Raw genomic sequence first — 21,246 nt, 5'->3', positions numbered from 1 at the left:
GAACAGGCAGATAAAATATAAATACACACAATAATTAAAAACATCCCTTAAAAAACTAATTTAAATGCCCAAAATGTTAAAAAACGTACTCCCCCGTAAAATAACAAAATTTTAAAAACCCATCCAATAAAAATAAAAATCAGGCTAGTCCAGCCATACGAAATAAATAAGTTTTAAGTTCGCGGCGAAAGGTCCTAAGGTCAGGTAATTGTCGAAGTCCGAGGGGAAGTTCGTTCCACAGGGTCGGAGCCCCCACAGAGAAGGCCCTCCCCCTGGGGGCCGCCAGTCGACACTGTTTGGCTGACGGCACCCTGAGGAGTCCCTCTCTGTGGGAGCGTACCGGACGATGGGAGATAGAAGCCGGCAGTAGTAATGTAAAATAAGGTCTGGTGAAATCTCAAGGGACAAGCACAAGAGGCAGAAGACAGAGCTTTAATGCCCTCTTGGATATCTATTAGCACATCAAATTCATGCAAATTGAAATACAATATGCAAAGTAACTAACTGTTGCAAAATAATTTACACAAGCCAACTCTCATATATTTGCCAGATCTGTGCACACTACAGAGTTTAGGCTTCCTTGGCGCAATTTTTTTCTTTATATCTCTAGAATGCACAGGATTGGATGCAATCTGACCCTTCACATCCCACAAGCTGTCACTGAGGTAAAAGGAAACCAGCCCCACAAGAGCAATAAAAACTGTAGGCCTTGAAGTCTCAAAGGCAAGTGGGCCCCCCTGAATGTGAAGCTTTGAACCTACATTTCTTTCTGAAGACATGGCCTGAGGTTTGGTCTCAGGATGTGAAGCTGGAAAATGGAATTGTACTGACTGAAGGGAACATTAGAATCAGGGTTTGCACAGACAGGAATCACAGCTACAAAAATGCTCAGACCAGGCTAGAATTCTATGCAAAGTCATACATGGAGGCTTTGCTGTCCCTGAAAAAAGCCGCTAGAATGCACAGAGTGGTTCAGCTCTTACTGGAGGCCCAGTGAGAGGATCAATGACCAGCCACTTCTCCGTTGTGGTCTCCAGTTGCTGAGATGTCAATGGTTCTCTGAGGCGGACAATCACTTCTAACCTGCCTCCTGTGGGTCGTCGACCATCCAAAAGCTAGAAAGGGAAACAGGGAAAGATTGGTGATTGACAAACATGATGGCTTCTTCAAATGAAGCTGTGAGGCTCTGAGATACATTTAATCACTTCCATATGAAATCAGAGCCTGAGTGAATCCACCTTATTTAAACTTGCATCTTAAAACCATTCGGCATATTCTTCCAAGCCCAGTTAAGGAATGAATTATCATATTCATTACAGATGAGAAAACCAGCTTTCACATGTCCTAATTTAAAACCTTATTCACTCTTCTGCACCATGATAGTGGAGAATGATAGCACTCAGGGAGTGAACTACTCTTCCTCATGAGAAGCTAATTTAAGGCAATGAAACCTATTAGATACCTACAATTATATATCCTCTGTTTGTCCACTATATTACCTATGCTACACAAAATTAAATCAAGTAACAAAAGTTGGAAGCCCAGAGAAACTTTAGGCACAGTGAAGACAGGGAGTTATTTTAAATGTATCAGTTTTCACAATGACATAGGGGCCTAGTTTTTGCCTGGAATAAGTTAGAACAGCTTCTTCCCTGGAAGCTGAAATAAAATAACCCAAAGGTACACAAAGATAGAATGCAAATAACAAATTTAATCAATTCGATTTTTAAAAGTTTTGATTAACAGAAAGTAGACAATATAAAACTGACAGTAAAAATATCTTGATTTTTAGCACAGAAGGCTAAAGAATGATGCTTATGTCAAAAGTTAAAAAAGCAGCATAAAAACATAAACACTATCCTGTTGGCTCAGACCTCCAACCCATCTAATCCAGCAGTCTGTTCTCATAGTGGCCAACAAACTGCACAAGGAGTTCTACCAGTTTCCCAGCAAATGGCTTCATAGACAGTCAGGCTGCCAGCAAGGCTAACAGCCACTGATCCCCATGACTTCTGTGAATTAATTCAACCCTTTTTCGAAGCTAGCACCATATCTTATGATAGCAAATCCCAAAGTTTAATTATGTATTGTATAAAAAAATACTAAACTTTTCAGCAAGTCTTGCACAGAAACTGAGAGGCCACTCAGAAGCAGCTTGCCCAATCTATTTTAGCTAGTCTGGCCACACAGGGCTCAGATTTTCATGGATACAGACTCTCAATATTTTACAAAAAGAGAAGACTTACTTCCAAAATCTCCCGAAGCTCACACTTGGTCTCCAGTGCTTCCAACTTCAGTTGAGCTGTTCCCACCACACGGTCATTTTTGAACAACCCCCTGTAGAGAAATAGCAATAATTAATCCCAGCCTCCACTCCATTTCAGAAAGAAAAATACCACACAGCCTCTTCAAAATAACCCTGCCTTATTGGCTATGAGTTGTTTTAATGATGTTTTTTTTATAAATGATTCAACAGTCAAATCTATACATCACTCAAAGCCCTAATACAGACTTTAGAAGAGTTAACCCCTGGAGTAGAGCCAGTTTGGTGTAGTGGTTAAGGCACCAGGCTAAAAAATGTGAGACCAAGAGTTGACATGTAGCTGACTTCATCACAAAAGTTTCTACCTTTGAATAAAGTCTGTTAATTGGAGAAGTTACTACTGTAGCAAACTTCTGATTTCAAAGCTGTCTATTGGCATTGAGACGCATCTTGCTTACCCTTTGTGGACAACTTCAAATTTGATGCCTTTGGACTGAATGGCTCTCTTGAATCCTCGATGACTCCGATTAATGTACAGTTTGAACTTCTCTTGGAACTCTGCCAAAGCAAAATGGCAAACCTAAAGATTAGCTGGGTTGAGATGCAAGTCTACAGCAACCTTAGCAAGGTCTATAACAAGCCTATGGGGAGAAATCATGTTTGCATTACTTGGTAGGCTGAAATCATTACAGACCTCAATTCAAATGTTTTTTTCTCTTCCTCCCCACCCCCACCCCAAAGGCCCTGAAATTATCTAAATCAATGACTCAAATCAATGCAGTTGTATTAGTTTGTGAGGAAGATGCCTAACCTCTACTTGGGAATTCTTCAACAGACTACATTATCCAAAAGTAAGGGGCAGGAAAAGTAGTAGTCCAAGTTTGTTTTTTAATGTAACCTGATGAAAACTTCTGGGGAATTATAAAATTGGTGGGATAGCTGGGTGGGTCTTCTAAAGTTGTCACTGCCTGTGGGCTTTTATAAGTTAATTTAAAACAAATTAAAACAGCCACAGAATAAAATCAAAGTAAAATTAGCAATACATGTATAAGGTTCTAAAAAGAATCAGCACATACTTAAAATGGAAAAGTTAAAAAACCTGAGAAAACAGAGAAGCGTTTGATATAAAAACACCAGTTGAGTCTCTTTTTGAGGAAGGCAGTTATATCTGGAGCTTAGGCATTAAAAGCACCCACTGTTCTCTAGATAAATACACAGAGGTAAATTAAATATGAGAGGAAATGATCCTTCAAATAAACTGGTCTCAAACTTTTTAAGAAATCTGAATTCTAATATGCTGAACTGGGGGCAGGAACTGACAGAAAGGCAAAGAGAAGACTTAGTCATGGAATATTTTTTAGTTGTTCTTTGCAGGAAATACATTCCCAAAGGTAACAGTCAGCAAATTCCAAGAAATGCAGGCAAAGCTTGACAACTATCTCCCCCTCTGTTCCAGTTTCTCCCAAAAAAATTATGCTTTCTGGCTTCTAGCCCTGTCTATCAAGAAAGAAGATTGTGTTGCAATCCTCGCAAATCCATGCCAGTAATAATGTTCCAACAGCCTTTCCTGAATCGCTCAGAACCAACAACCCTCTCCTTTGTCTTCAAATTTCAATTGATCACAGCTTTTTTAATTCTCAGCCAACAAACAACCCTATCTGCAGAAAGTTATGCAAGGTAACAACAGCTTCAGAGAAAGGAATTAATATGTTCTGAAGCCAACTGCAAGCTGAAGGACTTGTAGTAGCTCATTAAAAATATGTTTTGAGGATACAGTCCACAAAACCTTACTATCTCTCTAGGGTGTGAACTATCAGCATTCTGGGCACATGCTGCTCTATTCCTTCATTTCAGATTATTAAATTTCTTTAGTGATTATGGCTTTCTCTCCTTTCCCACTGCCTGTTTCTGTCTTTTTCTTCCTTTTTAGGGAAGGAAGGGGGTTGTGTATACACTTGTGTGTGTGTGTATGCTCCCAGTGATTGCCAGATTCCTAATCTGGCAATTTCATTTCTTTCTCGGATCTTGCAGTCAGTCTTGGTACCTGAGGCAGGTAAGGGGCAGGTGACATTGTAGAAGATGAAGAATCTGCCCATCCAATCATGTCATAATTAAATCTCATCAAAGAAAGACCAACAGTAGTTCCTAATATTATCAGATATTTGATCTGTAGCATCTCTTCCAGTTAAAATTGTGGGATTGTTACTACTCAAGAACACATTATATCAAAGACTTTAAAGTCACAACCTTAAGAAGGAAATAAATGAAATCTGTTAAGGAAGGTCATTTTTAACTTTAACTTTTAACTTTTAACCCAAATAAATCACAAATATCTAACCTGGGTTTCTATGGAGGGGAGTTAAAAATACAGTTGAGGATGATAAAGGATTATGCACTGCAGCTTTAAGAAAAAATGTTAAAACTTATTGTGTTTCCAAATACTATCTGCCAATGCACTTTTAACCTAAACCCGAAAAAATAAAATTTGCACTCTCTCGGTTTTCATCTCATGCATTTAGATTTACCAGGACAGTTGGAGTTTTTGATCACACTTGTCTTGTCTTTCTGAGCTTCCTCCTAGAAAACACAGGAATGTGAAAGGCAATTAAGAATCACTGCTTATTTGAGAATTAACAAGGCTCCGATAACGATCTGACATCAGCAGTTTTATCCTTTTATCTATTTTTTCTATCTCTGTGTTACATATCAGCAAACGTAACATCTCTTCATATCAACCTTAATAAGTAATGAGTTTGTGGGGTTTTCTTGGCAGCAATATGGAATTAATTTGCCACTGTCTTCTTACAGGATACTCTTCTGACTTTGCAGTCTAGCCTACAACCTAGATAGGTTTGATATGATATAGATATTTTCTAGGTTTCTCCCATCCAGCCATACACAATATTAATCAGGCCTGACCCTGTTTAGCTTCCAAATACAAACAGGATCAGTCATAAGCTGCCATCTGCAGAGACATATTAAGAGAGATAATGTTAGGAAATTGTTATTTGTCTACGTAGTTGGCCAGGCAATATATAAACCAACTATGTATTTTTGCAGTAAGAAAGGTATTATATTGCTTTAAGGCTGTGCTGCATCATCATGCATCCTGATTGGCTGAGCTCTGTAGCCAATGTACATAAGGAAAGCTAAATGATGGCTTGTGGGGACTCTACAGCATTGTTACCTGTTGATATGCTGCTACTATATATTAGAGCTCTATGCATGATCATGGCTATTTACTGATTCTTCAGTATTTACTGACTGTTGTGTATTGAACTGTGTTTTGGCTGTGTTCCTAAAGAAGATCTGGTTTGTTGTGCAAGTCTACGATAATTATAAATAAATTAAAAGTTTCTTTCACTTCCCAAGAATGGGATTGTTAATGAAACACCATGCCTACTATAACATGCTACATCTTTCTTGACATTTGTTATCTATGATAGCCTTTCCAAATGTTTCCATAGGCTCAAAAAGGGTAAGGACCATGTTCAGATAAGTTAATTTTCATGTAGATGAAACAGTAGCTTTTAAACCAGCAGGAACTTACCGCATTAGGATAGGGAAACTCAAAACGCACAAAAGCATCCAAATCATCAGGAGATATGCCTGAAAAAAAGGTAACAGGAATATGGCAAATAATAGTCAAGAATTTTTTTTGACAGACATCTGAAAGCTAAAAATAAATCTTCACAAAACACAACCTTGCATGGCAGCAGCTACAAACATTCATTTCAAACCACAAACATGATTATCAGCCACATGAAGGCAAACAAGTTTAGACTAAGGTGTGAAACAAATAGAGTCAGAAATATTTTTGTATACCAGGGTGGTCTCTACAAGAGAATCTTGGCCTTTGGTAATCTTCAAATCAGCATGACTGGAGTTTAGTCCATTGGACATAATTGCTGAAGGATGCCCTTTCAGGCCCTTATTTTATTTGATGATACTAGCAACAGATTTGTTCAGAAATCAACAAAATTATGTACTTTTTAACTAAATATTCTAGAATAGAATAGAATAGAATTTTTATTGGCCAAGTGTGATTGGACACACAAGGAATTTGTCTTGGTGCATATGCTCTCAGTGTAGATAAAAGATACCTTCATACCTTCTAAAGAGCAGTCAGGGTTGATTTCCTCTAGGACTGATTTGTTTGTTTGCCTTGCAGTCCAAGGGACTTGCAGGAGTCTTCTCCAGCCTTTGAACTCTGCTGCTGGAGAAGACTTCTGCGAACAAACAAATCAGTCCTAAAGAAGATCAACCCTGACTGTTCTTTAGAAGCCCAGATCCTGAAGATGAAACTCAAATACTTTGGCCACCTAATGAGAAGGAAGGACTCACTGGAGAAGAGCCTAATGCTCAGAAAGATTGAGGGCAAAAGAAGAATGGGACGACAGAGAATGAGGTGGCTGGATGGAGTCACTGAAGCAGTTGGCGTGAGCTTAAATGGACTCCAGAGGATGGTAGAGGACAGGAAGGCCTGGAGGAACATTGTCCATGGAGTTGCGATGGGTTGGACATGACTTCACAACTAACAACAACAACCTTCATCAAGGTACAACACTTACAACACTGAATGACAATCATAGGATACAAATTTAACACTTAATGATACGACACTTAATGATAGTCATAGGCTACAAATAAGTAATCAGGAAATAATATCAGTATAAATTTTAAGGATACAAGCAACAAAGTTACCGTCATAAGTGTAAGGAGATGGGTGATGGGAACGATGAGAAGATTAATAGTAGTGCAGATTTAGTAAATAGTTTGACAGTGTTGAGGGAATTATTTGTTTAGTAGAGTGATGGCGTTCGGGAAAAAACTGTCTATTCTATTGCAGTAACCAACTAGAATAGGTAACTGAAATTAGGTAATCCAATCATTTCATATGAGGTTTATTGCTTTTTGGTTATTTCTTTTTTGCTGTTTATTTTTCTGATCCTTCTTTTGGAACCAAAGGCATGGCATACACTGAATGAAAAATCAGCTCTTAAAGACAGCCACATTGCTGAAAAAAGGCAACAGAGACAAAACCATGCTTTCAAGCACCCATCTTGTCAATCTACTGGGAACAGCCAAGAATCAATAATTGTTCCAATGATGAGGATAAATACTGGTGAGAATATTTTGGCTTCCGCCAAGGTAAAATGAGGACCCAGATTGTTGGGGGCAATAAGTTGACTTTGTATATAATATACAAATGGATGAAGACTATTGCTTGACATAGTGTAAGCCGCCGTGAGTCTTTGGAGAAGGGCGGGATATAAATGCAAATAAAAATAAATAAAAATAAAAAAATCTTAGAAAGCCAAGAGAGTAATAACACAAAAAAGGACCAACACAGGGGCATTTTATAGAACACATGAAGACAGAAGTCAGTCATTTCAACATCCTTAAAAAGGATGGCAGCATTGGGGGATTCCCCCACTTAGTTTAGATAGTCTCAAAAACAGGGCTCATTTTATAGATTACCTGGAGGAGATGGGAGGTTGATTCCTTTCACTATTGAAAGAATCATATCATTGCTGTTTAATTCTGGAAAGATCCTGAAAGGGGGAAAAAATGGGGTGGGGCAGCAAATAGCTTTAGTCAGTATTAGACAACTCATTGGGTCATCAGTTCAGAAATATTTCCTTACCTAACATTTGTGCAACTCTGCACACCTTCCCTGTGTCACCTTCACATCCCCACACTCCCTTCCTAACCCACACTGCACCCCTGCACAATCTCCCCAATTCACATGGCATTTCTTGCACAATCCCCTCACCCTCCCTCCCTGCATAGCACCTCCCTGCACACACACGCAGGCCAAACCCCACAGTGCCACTCGCATACCCTTACACGACATCGTTTTTTCAAGCCAGGCATTTCTTCACTCCAATAGTTTGGATTGCATACAGTATGGGCAACCAAGTGCATTTTAGAAGCTTCTAAGAGAGCCTCTGACCTTTTCTACTGGTATTTGCAGCAGCTGGTATTTGAAATATGCTGCTTGTGATTAGAAAATTTATATACAACCACTGAGCCTTAACCTCCATAAATAAAATGTGGTCATGAGCACATCTAAAGTCCAAGAAATGTCATGGTTTAACTATACACTATATGTGACAGCAATTTATTTTATTGGTACTGATAATTGATTGGTTCCGTGATTTAATTTCATTTTTTCATTTTTTAATACTGGGGGGGGGAAATCTTTTTACCTATATTTTCTATACCATGCATGTTTTTATATATCTATGTGTGTTCTCTTACCTGCTGTTGCCATTTTTCTTTATAGGAAAATAGTCTAGCCTTTAGTAATATCAATTGCCTTTTTTCCTTCTTTACTTGAACTAAAATCTCTGTCTACAAGTGCTTTGGCCAAAAAGCCAGTTTGATGTAGTGGTTAATGTGTTGACCTGGAAACCAGGGGAATTCTAGTCCCGCCTTAGGCCTGAAAGACAGCTGGGTGACTTTGGACCAGTCCTTCTGTCTCAGTCCAACTCACCTCACAGGGTTGTTGTTGCTCACCTGTTTGGAACCCTCACCACATCTCTGACATCAATACAATTGAACGTGTCCAGAAATATTTTAAAAGAAGAGTTCTCCATTCCTCTGAAAACAACAAAATACCTTATCCCACCAGACTTGAAATCCTAGGCTTAGAAAACTTGGAACTCCGTCGCCTTCGACAAGACCTAAGTTTAACTCATAGACTCATTTATTGTAATGTCCTTCCTGTCAAAGACTACTTCAGCTTTAATTGCAATAATACAAGGGCAACCAATAGATTTAAACTTAATGTAAACCGCTCTAATCTAGATTGCAGAAAATATGACTTCTGCAACAGAATCATCAGTGCTTGGAATACCTTACCTGACTCTGTGGTCTCTTCCCATAATCCTAAAAGCTTTAACCAAAAACTTTCTACTATTGACCTCACCCCATTCCTAAGAGGACCATAAGGGGCGTGCATAAGCGCACAAACGTGCCTACCGTTCCTGTCCTATTGTTTTTCTTTTCTCCTTCCTATATATGTTTATATGTGTATATATTATATAATCTTTTTGTATGACGTTGTGACAAAATAAATGTGTGTTTGCCACCTTGAGTTAATCATAAAGTAATCGAGGTGAGGTCGTAAGTGTGGAAAATAGTCCTAAATTACTTTTTTTCAATGCAACTGTAACTTCAAACGGTCACTAAGTTGAATTATTGTAAGTTGAGGACTACCTGTATTTCCAGTTGTTTTAATGATTGCCAATACAGTTCATTTATTGACCATTCAAAGGTACAAAGTGAATGGTCACTTTCACAATTATGACCTTTCCAGCATCCCCAGGATCATGTGATCAAGATTCAGACGCTTGGCAACGGATTCATATTTATGACGATTGCAGTGTCCCAAGGTCAAGTGATCACCTTTTGCAACCTTCTCACAATGTCAATAGGGAACCCAGGTTTACTTAACAATTGGGTTACTAACTTATCAACTGCAGTGATTCATTTAACAACTATGGCAAGAAAGGTCATAAAATGGGGCAAGAACTGCCTGTAATGGGTTTTTTTCTTTTTCTTGTACAATAGCTACACACTTGAAATCCTTTTTAGCTCCCTGCCATGAAAATACCTTTGCTTTCTATTTTTGTTATAAGTACTAGACATGGAGCCAAATCTATTTAAGTGAACAGTCCCCTGATGAGGGATGTCCATTATCCCTAAAAGAAATCTAGGGGGAAAAAAGGGAAAACCCAGTGCCATTATGATAAGGCCCCAATCTTTGTGTTCTTCCTCTTCTTCCTACTGTCAAATCCTCAAAACAGTCATAGACCAGCATAATAAAGGATGAGCACATTCATTAAAAATGCATATAGGATATATCAAGAGTAAAAATAAATTCTAAACAATTTAAATGGATATTTTACTATTGTGCCTTCCAAGCCCCTTCCACAATACCATTCAAGTCCTATGCCAGCAAAATGATTATAATCTCCACTATAAGAATCTGGGCTTGTTGTTTTAAAGCCCCAGACCCACGTCAAGACTGGCGAATTTGCAACTTATTCAGGTCACAAAAACAATTCACAAAATCAGTTTAAACTACGATGGGCTTCCTGCAACCTTCAATAATATTATCTCAATGCTTCAATTAAAATGCCATCGGTTAATTTGGCAATATACCAAATTCAAACTGTGGCCATTTCTACCGCATGTCAATCTGGGGATAGTTCTTCCTCACTCCCAAACCCTACCTTGCTGGCACTACTGAACATTCAATTGTGGCATTCTTATGAAGACTGGATTGCACTTTTATGGATTGTTAATTGTTGGGGCTCAGAGGAAACTTAATCAGGATATCCAAAACTTGAAACCACTTCTGATGAGGAAAAAAGCATTTCCTAGCAGGGAAAAATTGCCATAATCAAGACAAGTTCACACACTTGATCATACTGAAAGTCCGCTGTTCATAATGATATTTTGGAAGTGGAAATCCTTTGGTATGTGCTTGTTTTAAGATCTCCATATTTTTTTTGCAGTCTTCAGCCATCTTCTCAAATCTGGAGAGGGGAAGACCAAAACAAACATCTAGTTTATATCTGATTCATGAAATTTAACCAGATACCCTTCATATGCTCAGCTGGATGACATGTTAACAGCCAGTTTACACAGTGAATTGCACTGTGTAAATTTGGAGACTATGTTACCATTATCATTTTGTAAGTTGTCCAGAGTCGCTTCAACAGTGAGATGGGCAGCATATAAATTTACTTATTAAATAAATAAAATATTACAACATGTGAAGTGACCATTGAAGCAAAGCAGTCATCTAAAATTGTGGATGGTTGAGCTATAAAAGCAGGAATACACTGAAAATGTCACAGCACTAGATAGGCTATATCAGAAACAAGGCTAGGTAACTCTAGACCCCAAGTAAAAATTAGCTTTTAGCAAACTAGCATTCCTGATTCCAGGCTGATAAAAGTTCTTGGGATCATTACATAAACAAGAAGCTGCAGGTTTTCCCATTACCAATGAAGGAAACCATACTGGATCATACAAAGAAAATCAGAAACTCTCTGTCCTAATGAGATATCACTGAAGACTTATTCCTAAAAAGTTTTCAGGAATGGCCAGAATACAAATAAAGCAAACACAAATACAAATAAGATAAATAATATAAACAGGGATATAGTGGTATTAATTGAGAGCAATTCAGTTGCTGGAATTCTTCCAATCCCATCCGTTTCATCTCAATGCATTTTCTATAGAAACTCTGGCTTTTAGATAGCTGCCAAAGAATATGAAAAAGCCCGAAGAATTCAGTCTAAAATAGTTAATTTTGACCCCAGCAAACAGAAGCAGTATTATTTGCAAACAGTGAATAGAACTGGAACTTCTCCAGCCACAGCTAACTGGCAGTGGATCTTGACATCTGGGAACAAGTTGTGTTTTGAGAACTGCATTGGCAAAATGGAACATTCCATGCAAAACAGAGCGCTTTGCATCAGTATTGGTCCCAGATCTGTCTAACGAATGCAAATTGTTACCAAACACTGAGTAACACATCAGGCGTATGATCCATCAATCATGCCATAAAAGTTATATACAAAAAATGGACCTTTATAGGCGAAATAGATGGGACACATAGGGAAGATGTGATGCTTCAGGTGCATATGGACACCTGAGAAGATTTTGTTATAGTCTCATGATCTGGGGCAAAGAAGATAACTTCATCATTTACCACTGTTTTCTAATTATTACTTTTGATTTAGGAGCTAAATCTCCTTAGTGTCAACAGCAACTAAGGTTTTAAATAGTAATATTTTCCAGCATGGTTTGAGAGATGCTGTGAGTGAACCTATGACATGAAAACATGCTTCTTGTCTGACTTGGCCTCTCCTGATTACTGATTATTTTTTCCAAGAAGTTACAGCTTTTCCTAAGGCAAAAGGCTTACTGCTATCTTTAATTACTCTATAATTTGCTTCAGGAATCTTCGTGGTTGTTTTCTCAAATCCAAAGGAAGTCTGTCCAATGGCTTAACTCCCCAAAGGAATATTCATTACAACAAGGACATGTCTAGCCAATGTGAAGATCATATAGCAGTAACAGAAGAGAAGCGCATTGGTAAGTTTACTGATATACTTACTTGATGGTTTCTGTGATATTTCCTAAGTGGGTGAACTGCTTTGAGTAACTGATGCACATCTGGAACAAAAAGGAAGCCCCATGAGAAACGAACAAATGTGATAGATTTGGCTGCCTCCTCTCCATTCAAAATCCCTCAGGCAACACTCATATTCCTTCCCTTAATAAGCCCAACTTTTACGCAAGAGTCTGCAGCCTCTTTCCTCACAGAACCCAGGAACATATTTTTGATGTAATCCATTCCCCACCCAGTAGCTGTAGTTAACTCTATCCTGAGCCTTGTGGACAACCTATTTGCTGCTGGCTGTCAGAACTGAATCTTTAGGGAGATCAACAGACACGTCTGTGACCCACTCCAATCTGATGCAAGGGAAATTACTAGACCATCATCAGTTTCTGCAGAGCATGGTGCACAGAAGAGAGCACTAAACTGGCAAATGGAATATCTCCACTTTTCCCTCACCATCTTAGCTTTCTGCTATATAACACAGGATGTAGAATGTGAAACCAGGACACTTTGAAAGTTGTTACACATCATATGCAAATGAGCTGAATGTTTACATTTTCAAAGCATTATATCACAAATAGTATTTCAGGAACTGCTACCTCATAGTGCTAAAAGGGCTTGCAAATCCCAATGATGCACGGGGTGTCAAACTGGCGGCCCGTGGGCCAGATGCATCATGCGCAGGCCATGCCCACCCAGCTCCGCAAAGGGGAAAATCATTGTGATGTATCATGTGACGGCAATGTGACACTGCGAGCTTGACACCCATGCTCTAAGACTATATTGCTGGGAGTGGATCCTAAAGAAGGATGACCCATGATGGGTGCATCACAGATGGAGGAACAGACTAAATACAATCCAGTGGAATGGGAAATGACAAGAACACCACGTTGGCATGTTACTTCAAGATGGGAGGTATTTAACAGGTGACTAGGAAAGAACAGAGGGGTAATTCAAATAGTAATGGTGCTGGCTATGACAAGCAAAGTCAGTGCGGAAGTCAGCAGGAGATCATAAATGGCGATCATGTGATGTCACATCTAATGGCCACGCAGAGTTCACTTAAATGTGCCAAGCGAAACTACAGCAACTGCTGTGGTAAGTTGATGCAGTCACTTGATGCCACGCTTTATGATCATGTCACTTAGCATAGAGTTGCCAGTCCAATTACTTTCAATAAGTGAGGACTACTTGTACTAGTGAGAAACAATATCACAGATTTAGGCAAAATGCAGAGAAATCACAAATACTGTAAACACCTGGCTGTAAAAGCTGGACAAAGAAAAATAGTTGTCTCTGAACTGCGGTACTGGAGAAAAATGTTGAGAATACCTTGGACCACAAGAAGAATCCAAAGAGGAACAAGTCTTCGCACTGGAAAACTAATAAAGAAGCTAAAGCTTGATATTTTGGACACAGTTTGAAGAGAACAGTCTTTGGGAGTAATTGCTAATACTTGGGAAAATCAAAGGCAATCAAAATGGGGTCAACAGAAGTCAAAGTTGCTAGATGCTATCTCTGATAGTGACAATATAATCTTATACAATTCAATTCAAAGCCTTTATTGTCATTGTACATCATGTATACAACGAAATTGGTTTAGCCTCTACTGGTGCAGTCCATACAAGAATACAAGATAACTATATTATTCTTTATAATATTCCTTATACAAGTAGTTGGGGGGGGGAAGCTAGTCATACGTTTCCATATGTATGTCATAGTACTCAAGTACTCAAAGTAATTTTTGCTAACAGACAATCCTGATTACATGATATCCATTGGTTCATTAAAAAGTGGATGTAACTGAACAGCAATGAAGTGAGAATCAAGTTAATACCTTCGGGCAATTTTTATTTTCTTATTTAAAGTTTCTATTTTAAAAACCACTGAACTGCCTCGAAATAAATTATTTCCTTACAAACATAACTTCTCTAATATCCTTTGGAATGGTAAACAACCTAAGAAGCCAAGTTCAGCTTGACCCAGACATCTGCTCCATATATGAAACAGGATTTTTAAAACAAAAGTAGCAAGCAGACAAACAATTCCACCCACTCGTAGTCTACCACCTAACTCTTTACCTGAACACAGTTTATACCAAAAATGAGTTTGGTGAGAGAAAAACTGCTTAAAGAATGCGGAGGCATTTTCTCACCTAAATCCACACATCCTTTTGGATGAAATTCTCACTTCCCACCACAAAAATGCACACATACATGCATATCGACAAGTCAAGTAAGCAACAAATGTGGCCGCTGCCATTAAAATTTCGCCTCCCATAAAAGCTCATTTAAATCAGACTCTCTTTCTAAGGGGCTGGACCCTTCTCCAGGTGTATTGGATTACAATCAAAGGCCAGCAGGCTCCCTGAATAATTTAGGAGTTGACGTCCAGCACATTTAGAGAGAGGGCCTTTAGGCTACAACCCTTCTTCATCATTTCTGTCCAAGATCCAAAAAGAACAATCAGAAAAATGGTTTGGATGAAGAATGAAAGAACTACAAGGGTACAGGAAGAACGATGTACATAGTAAGGAAAGGTCAGAATCTCTTCTATCTCATCTCTTAGAAGAGGAGAGCTTCATGCCCCTTTCAGGCTTCAACTTTTACTACCTCATGCTGCTGTCTCATTAGCTTCACAAGCTCAGTGTACTGGGCAGCTGTTGCTGGGGAAATGTTGGCTCCACCGCGCTGCACAAGCATGAATTCTTCCTTATTCACGGGAGCCGGGGGCACCTATATGAAGGAAAGAAGAAAGCAAACATTGGAATTAATCACTTCTAAAATACTATGTCTTCGTGGATACCATTTTTTATATCCCAGCAAGAGGAAATCATATCTGGGCTCTGTTTTACTTAAACCAAATCGATCTCTTAAAAAAAAAACCTGATATTAGGCTTTTCTAGATTGTGGAGGAAAGCATATAGATGAACTGCTATACTTCAGTGATTTATCCTGAGGAGTGTTGCAGAAATATTCTGCACCAACCACAGACTCTAAGAAGATGCTTAGCTGAAGGCCCTTTTCTGACAAGGGACCACAGGAATGTAATATAGGGAGTACAATGGGCTCAAATTCCAGCCCATTATCCACCTGTCAGGCTTTAGGTGAAACTCTCATTGTCTTCTAAACTTTCTCCCAAACCTGTTTGGCTTGCACCTCATTTTTCTCCTCAAGGGGGAAATAATGGAGAGAATTAAAACAAATCAGCACTAAAAGGATCAGTTCCACTTTGCCCAGGCTCTATTCTCCCACTTCAAAGAGAAAGCCAAATCCTCTCTGCAGGAGGATTTCAGAGTAATGGTATTGAACAAACAAACAGACAAATAGCCTTGGGGTGAAGCTTCCGGCTAGGGATGAGGCTTTCTTTCTGAAAGCCCAGCTCCTAACATGAACTGGCAAATCCATGGAGGTAAAGGGCCAGTCCTCCAATCTGATTCAGTTTTCATGCCTGATGTAAGAACTGTCCTGCTGGGTCAGACCAATTCGTTTTTATCTGGCCCAGGTTCTATTGGTCTGATGCTTCTTACAAAGATGACACCGTTTCTACATCTGAAAACTTAAGCCATACTTAACTGAAACAAAGATTTCAACAGCTGCCGTTTCTTTAAAATAAAAAATGGCAAAACAGAGTAAAATCCTGGCTGCAGGCACTCAGATTAAATGAAAACATCCAATTGGCCAAAATCTTCTGAGATTACAATATTCTTGCATGAGATCATTAAAATCTCATCAGATTTCAGGCATTTCCTTGAACTGAAAAAGTTGCCAAACTCATTTTAAATGAAGTTCTCTTGGAAGTTTCATAAGCCAGATACTCCAATTTCTGCCATCAAAATTGCTTCACACTTAAAAGAAGATTGTACTAAACAAGTGGGATGTTTACAGAACATCTACGAGTCAAGGGATACACACTCCTTCCCTAGACGGACAGAAAAACAACTTGCCTTACTTATGTCGACGGGGAGCCCACTTTGTGATGCCTCAATCATGGGGTCCAGCCCTTTGGCCTGACATAAGAACAGCTTGGCCCCCTCAATGTCATTCCGCTGCTTTGCTCGGAGAGCTGCCTGTTTCAATTGCTTCTTCCGGTTTTCTAAGAAGGTCAACTGCTGTTGAGCTGCAGGGATGAATAGCAAGCAGAGGAAATACTATTCAGAGTAATTGGTAAACCCAAGAAAGGAAATTTTCCATATGGGTGAGGGAAATTTGTTGTACAACCCATTCTCTAATTTGGTCATGCTCTGTGCAAAACAATTGCCATTTAACAACAGCACGGGTGGTACGAGAAGACACGTACTCAGATGATTTTGAAGATTTGTAAATCTATCCCCTGCTCAGGTCTTGCTATGTTGCCTCAGTGTGATAGATAGATGTGTATGTAGGTACCTATTATTGGGCAGACATGATACACACAGATGCAGGAAGGGAAAAGCTAAGGCATAGTTTCATACTGCGTAGTTGAGAGAAACCAGGGAGAAACCTATAAAGGAACTAATACTGTAGGTAGCTGGAGAGTTGCACCAGTACCCAAATATGGGAGAAATTTCTTGAGAAGTTCTGTCCATCCTAGTCAACCACCTGGTCATCACCAAAAAGTGCAATGGAACAGATACTCAAATTTGCCTACTTTCTTCTTCCGTCTCTGACTCACAATCTTTATGCATTCCAAAGAATGCAAGCCACAGGTTTACATTATTGACTGGGTTGAGGATACCAGCAGCAATATGATGCAGACGAAAAAGGAAATGAGTACAATAAAAAAAAAAGAACACTTACCTTTTGCAATCATTTTGGGGGCACTTTTACCAGTTGGGGCTGGCTTTGCGAGGGCAGCTTGTGGGCCTGGCTGATGGGGCAGTTTCGGCTGGACTGAGGGGGCCAGCTTGGATGACGCTGGAGAGGTGTCAGGCTGAAAGAGCAAGGATTATGCGTATGAAGTAGTTCCTTATGTGATTCAGCACCAATGTAACAATGGTATATTTCCACAGTTTAAAAAGTCCAAACAATATTGGAGGTATGGCAGATGCTTTCAGTGGTGTCTGTTGAAGAGTATATTACTACAATAAAATCCCACAATCCTAGAATTGCCAAGGGCAATTTAGATCAGCAAGGCCAACCCACCTGCTCAGTTCAAGAATCCAAAAGGAATCCACTACTTCTCCGGATAATTGGTTCCACAATCAAACTGCTCATACCCCATGTTTTTTCTTTTAACATTCAGTTGAGATCTGCTTTTCTTTCATTCATTCCCTGTGTAGCATGCTGGAACAAGGCTTTGACTATTCTGTCACATCCTTTCAGATATTTGAAAAGTGCTAGGAAATACACACACACACACACACACACACACACACACACATACACACACAGAATCATCTTTTTTCAAAGCTAAACATCCTCAGCATATACACTAAACATACACTTAAATCTCCTTTCGGGCTCCAATGCCCAGTCCTGATCATCCTTGCTCCCATTTTCTCTTCTTAGGTGTGGTAGTCAGAACTGGCCACAATACTCAAAGTGGGTCTGATCCATGCAGAACAAAGTGAAACAATGACTTTCTCTAACTTCTAAAGTGCATTTGCCTTTTTTCCTATCCAAATTATAGAATAACAGAGTTACAAGGGACTTTGGAGGTCTTCTAGTCCAACCCCCTACATAAGCAGGAGACCCTCTAACATTCCAAATAAATGGCTGTTCAATCTCTTCTTTAAAAAACTCCCACAACAGAATGATCTTGCCTCCTCATGTTCAGTTTGAGACAATTATTCCAAATTCTTTTTCAAAAATACTGTTACCAAACCAGGTATTTCCCATCTACAGGTATGCATTTCATTTCTATTTCATTCTATTACTTTTAATCGATTTCTCTAATCTATCAAGATTGCTTTAAAATCTATTTCAGTCTTCTTTTGAACATTATTTCTATAATAGTCTTCCTCTCAGAGGAAAACCCCAAAGATGAAACCATCCCCCCCTCCCCAAAAAAATGAGGTTTAAAAGCAATAAATATAAAAAAATTAAAATAAGTTCATTATAAGAAACGAAGAAAGCAAACTATCAGGCAATCTAAAAGATACCCAGGTTCTGCAGTAGCTGATTATATGTGAAAAGGGATAAATTGGGGTGGGGTGGGAAAACAAACACTCCTCAGAAGTTGCGTAATTGGAGTGCTGTCATTGAGAAGGTTCCACTCTTAGCCCCTACGCTGTAAGCCAAACTCACTAATAGATCATAAGCAGGGCTTTCCTGTCTAATCTCAATTGTTGATCATTTGGGATCTGTCACTTTTGATCAACATTTTAAACCAAGTCCAGTAAATCACAGTGATCTAGCACAGCATTTCCAAGACCAATGATATGTGGTCCCTATTATCCTATTTACAATGCCTTTGTTGTAAGCTTCCAGACCTTTTCCAAAGACCTCCAAAGGATGAGTGGGAATCCAGTCAAGGTTATATTATGGTATGAATCTCTGATCAAAGCTAATCTGATCCAGTTTGGGTCGTAGTGGTGCACTAGCTGAAACCTGGGTACAGATACCAATAAGGTCACCTGTGCCTCTAGTGACAGACTGGCATTAAGGACACTTCCCAAACCCCATATCTTTTCCTTTAAAAGGAAAACTGCATCATCCAAAACAGACTACCTGGGGCCAGGCCTGAGGATCATTTGAACCCAAAACCTCTGAAAGGTTTTGGGTTCAAATGATCACTCTAGCAATGTGGCTTTCATGCTAAAATCTAGATTTCACAAATGGCATGATCCTGTTATCAACGGAACGGCAAAAAAGAACACTAATTATTTTTCAAATATTTGGGCTTAATTAATATACACATGCAAATTAGTTAGGGGTCAGGAAGACAGACTTGTGTCCTGTTAACTGCACAAATGTTTGACATAGTCATAATCTGAATCTCTTCAAAGCATAGTCTTGCCATTCCTTTGATCCACTACATCCACTTTATCTGTTGTCCTCCCCTTCTACTTTTCTCAACCTTGCCAACCCTAGTTATTTGGTGTTTTTTTTAAAAAGTCACTACCAAAGTGCTATTTTAAGAGAAAGATAGCCATCCCAGCTCTCAAGAATATAGAGGAGAGAACCCCTCAGTGATGACCATTTCAGCCAAGTAGAACACCGATCTTTTGTAACAGCCTTTTTGGTGAGCCCTTGTTGTTGGAATATGCCTGGCCCTCCTTGTTAACTGCAAATTTTGCCTGAAGGGAAAAGTGGACAATGGCATGGGGCCTAGGTTCCCACTAGGTTTGCTTCAAGTGTACACATGCTGAGTTAGGATGTCAAGGATCCCCCAATTTGTACACTATGAGGTTCAGGGTGGGGACAGAAGACAGTTATTGTTCCACCCTTCAGCAATAGATTGCCCCCCTCCCCTCCCAAGGCCAGCTAACTCTTGTCCTGGTGGTGGGTAGGAGAGTTGAAAACCCCAAACACTGTATTTTACTTTGCTGCCTTCCCCGACCACATCTCACTTCATAAAAACTTCTTGGTAGTTTTAAACTCTAATTCATAAGAACTGTTCTCTACAAGCTTTTCAGATTTGCTTTTAAACTTTCTGTTTCTTGGTTTCTATCACCTTTTCACTCTTGCAATTTCGAATCACACATCCTCCTCTATTCAAATAATCCCACATTCAAAAATAAACCTCGTTCCTCCCAACTTTTTCATAATTAGCCAAAAATACAAAGTCCTTTGCTTAGGAAAACACATTACCTCCATGGTATTTGTGGTTGGTTTTTGCTCCCTTTAGTTTTTAACTTTCAAATCACTGTGCATCAAATTCAGTTATCTTTAAGGCGCAAGACACTCTTTCACATAACTATATGAACCTCATTTTCACTGACTCTCACTCTATATCTATGATGGCAAACTGGTGGCATGCAGAGCCCTCTGTGGGCACGTGTGCCGTCACCAGCTGCTCTTCTGATTGGTCTTCACGCACACTGGAGCACTGGAAACCTGAAGACCAGATGGTTTTTGGGTTTCCGGCACTCCGGCACATACGCGCACATGCACACATCCTAGTTTAGCCACTTGGTGCCGAAAAGGTTCGCCATCACTGCTCTATACCATTTTTAAATGTTTGTTATTTTTAACACACTCATTTCAATAATTTTATATGCCCTTATATATACGATTTTAATTTATCTCAGTGCTTATTCAATGAAGTAAGGCTTTTCCCCTCAGTGTTTTCTGGCTTTTTCACTTTTGGGAATGTCAGTTTTCCTCCATGCCCAGAGTTTAACATTATACTGTAGATCTGTAAGATTCTGTCTGTATAATTCCCAGAATGCGATATAAATGCAAGAATGAAAATTAGCAACAGATAGCGAAGCTGTCTTCTTTTCACATGTACTTGCTAAACTTTATGAAATCAACTTAGCACTCCCAAGTGGGAGATGAAGGAACATCTTTTCTCATATCTTGCTTTAGATGTGCAGCATAGTAAGAAGTACAGTATGGCATAATGTTTCTATTCAAGATGGTCTTTGGCTCTGACTAAGGAGAAACCTAGATGATTTTGATTAAATTTCCTCCCACCTCTGCACAGTATGATAATTAGAGGAGACTTTTTCTTCTTTGTCTCTTGCAAGTTCATTTGTCACCTGTAGAAAAAAAGGGAGCCTCTCTGTAGAAATGTTGAAAGTCATCCTGTGATACAGAGGCTCCATTCCTCCCAAACTATTTTAGCAAGAGGTGGCAGGAACCACAACATACTGCTGGCATTCCTGATAAACAACACCAACCAAAGCAGACATGAAAGGCTGACGTGGGTCAGGTTTGTGTAGCATTTTGGCTGTTTTACAGTATAAGGT

The 21,246-nt window shown here is 39.2% G+C and overlaps 2 protein-coding genes across 5 annotated transcripts in view; one reads left to right on the top strand and one right to left on the bottom strand.

Annotated features, from left to right (window-relative positions):
- Positions 1–21,246, bottom strand: part of CC2D1A (coiled-coil and C2 domain containing 1A) — a 66,651-nt gene that overhangs the window by 7,905 nt on the left and 37,500 nt on the right. For all 4 annotated transcript variants that reach the window (XM_058166020.1, XM_058166017.1, XM_058166018.1 and 1 more), the window contains 11 exons: positions 17,189–17,321; positions 16,357–16,529; positions 15,023–15,145; positions 12,405–12,463; positions 10,696–10,812; positions 7,745–7,818; positions 5,814–5,872; positions 4,789–4,840; positions 2,722–2,821; positions 2,247–2,337; positions 984–1,115 (listed from right to left, as the gene is read on the bottom strand). In XM_058166020.1, coding sequence (XP_058022003.1) covers positions 984–1,115; positions 2,247–2,337; positions 2,722–2,821; positions 4,789–4,840; positions 5,814–5,872; positions 7,745–7,818; positions 10,696–10,812; positions 12,405–12,463; positions 15,023–15,145; positions 16,357–16,529; positions 17,189–17,321 — 1,113 coding nt within the window. The remainder of the gene's footprint in view (positions 1–983; positions 1,116–2,246; positions 2,338–2,721; positions 2,822–4,788; positions 4,841–5,813; positions 5,873–7,744; positions 7,819–10,695; positions 10,813–12,404; positions 12,464–15,022; positions 15,146–16,356; positions 16,530–17,188; positions 17,322–21,246) is intronic.
- The window catches only part of BRME1 (break repair meiotic recombinase recruitment factor 1), an 82,106-nt gene continuing 63,689 nt past the window's right edge, over positions 2,830–21,246 (top strand). Inside the window, exons 1-2 of the mRNA XM_058166023.1 lie at positions 2,830–4,003; positions 12,246–12,382. The gene's annotated coding sequence lies outside the window, so the exon portion shown is untranslated. The remainder of the gene's footprint in view (positions 4,004–12,245; positions 12,383–21,246) is intronic.

Source organism: Ahaetulla prasina, chromosome 2 (genome assembly GCF_028640845.1).
Source record: "Ahaetulla prasina isolate Xishuangbanna chromosome 2, ASM2864084v1, whole genome shotgun sequence".
Classification (NCBI taxonomy): domain Eukaryota; kingdom Metazoa; phylum Chordata; class Lepidosauria; order Squamata; family Colubridae; genus Ahaetulla; species Ahaetulla prasina.
This window is presented reverse-complemented; position numbering and strand designations above follow the sequence as displayed.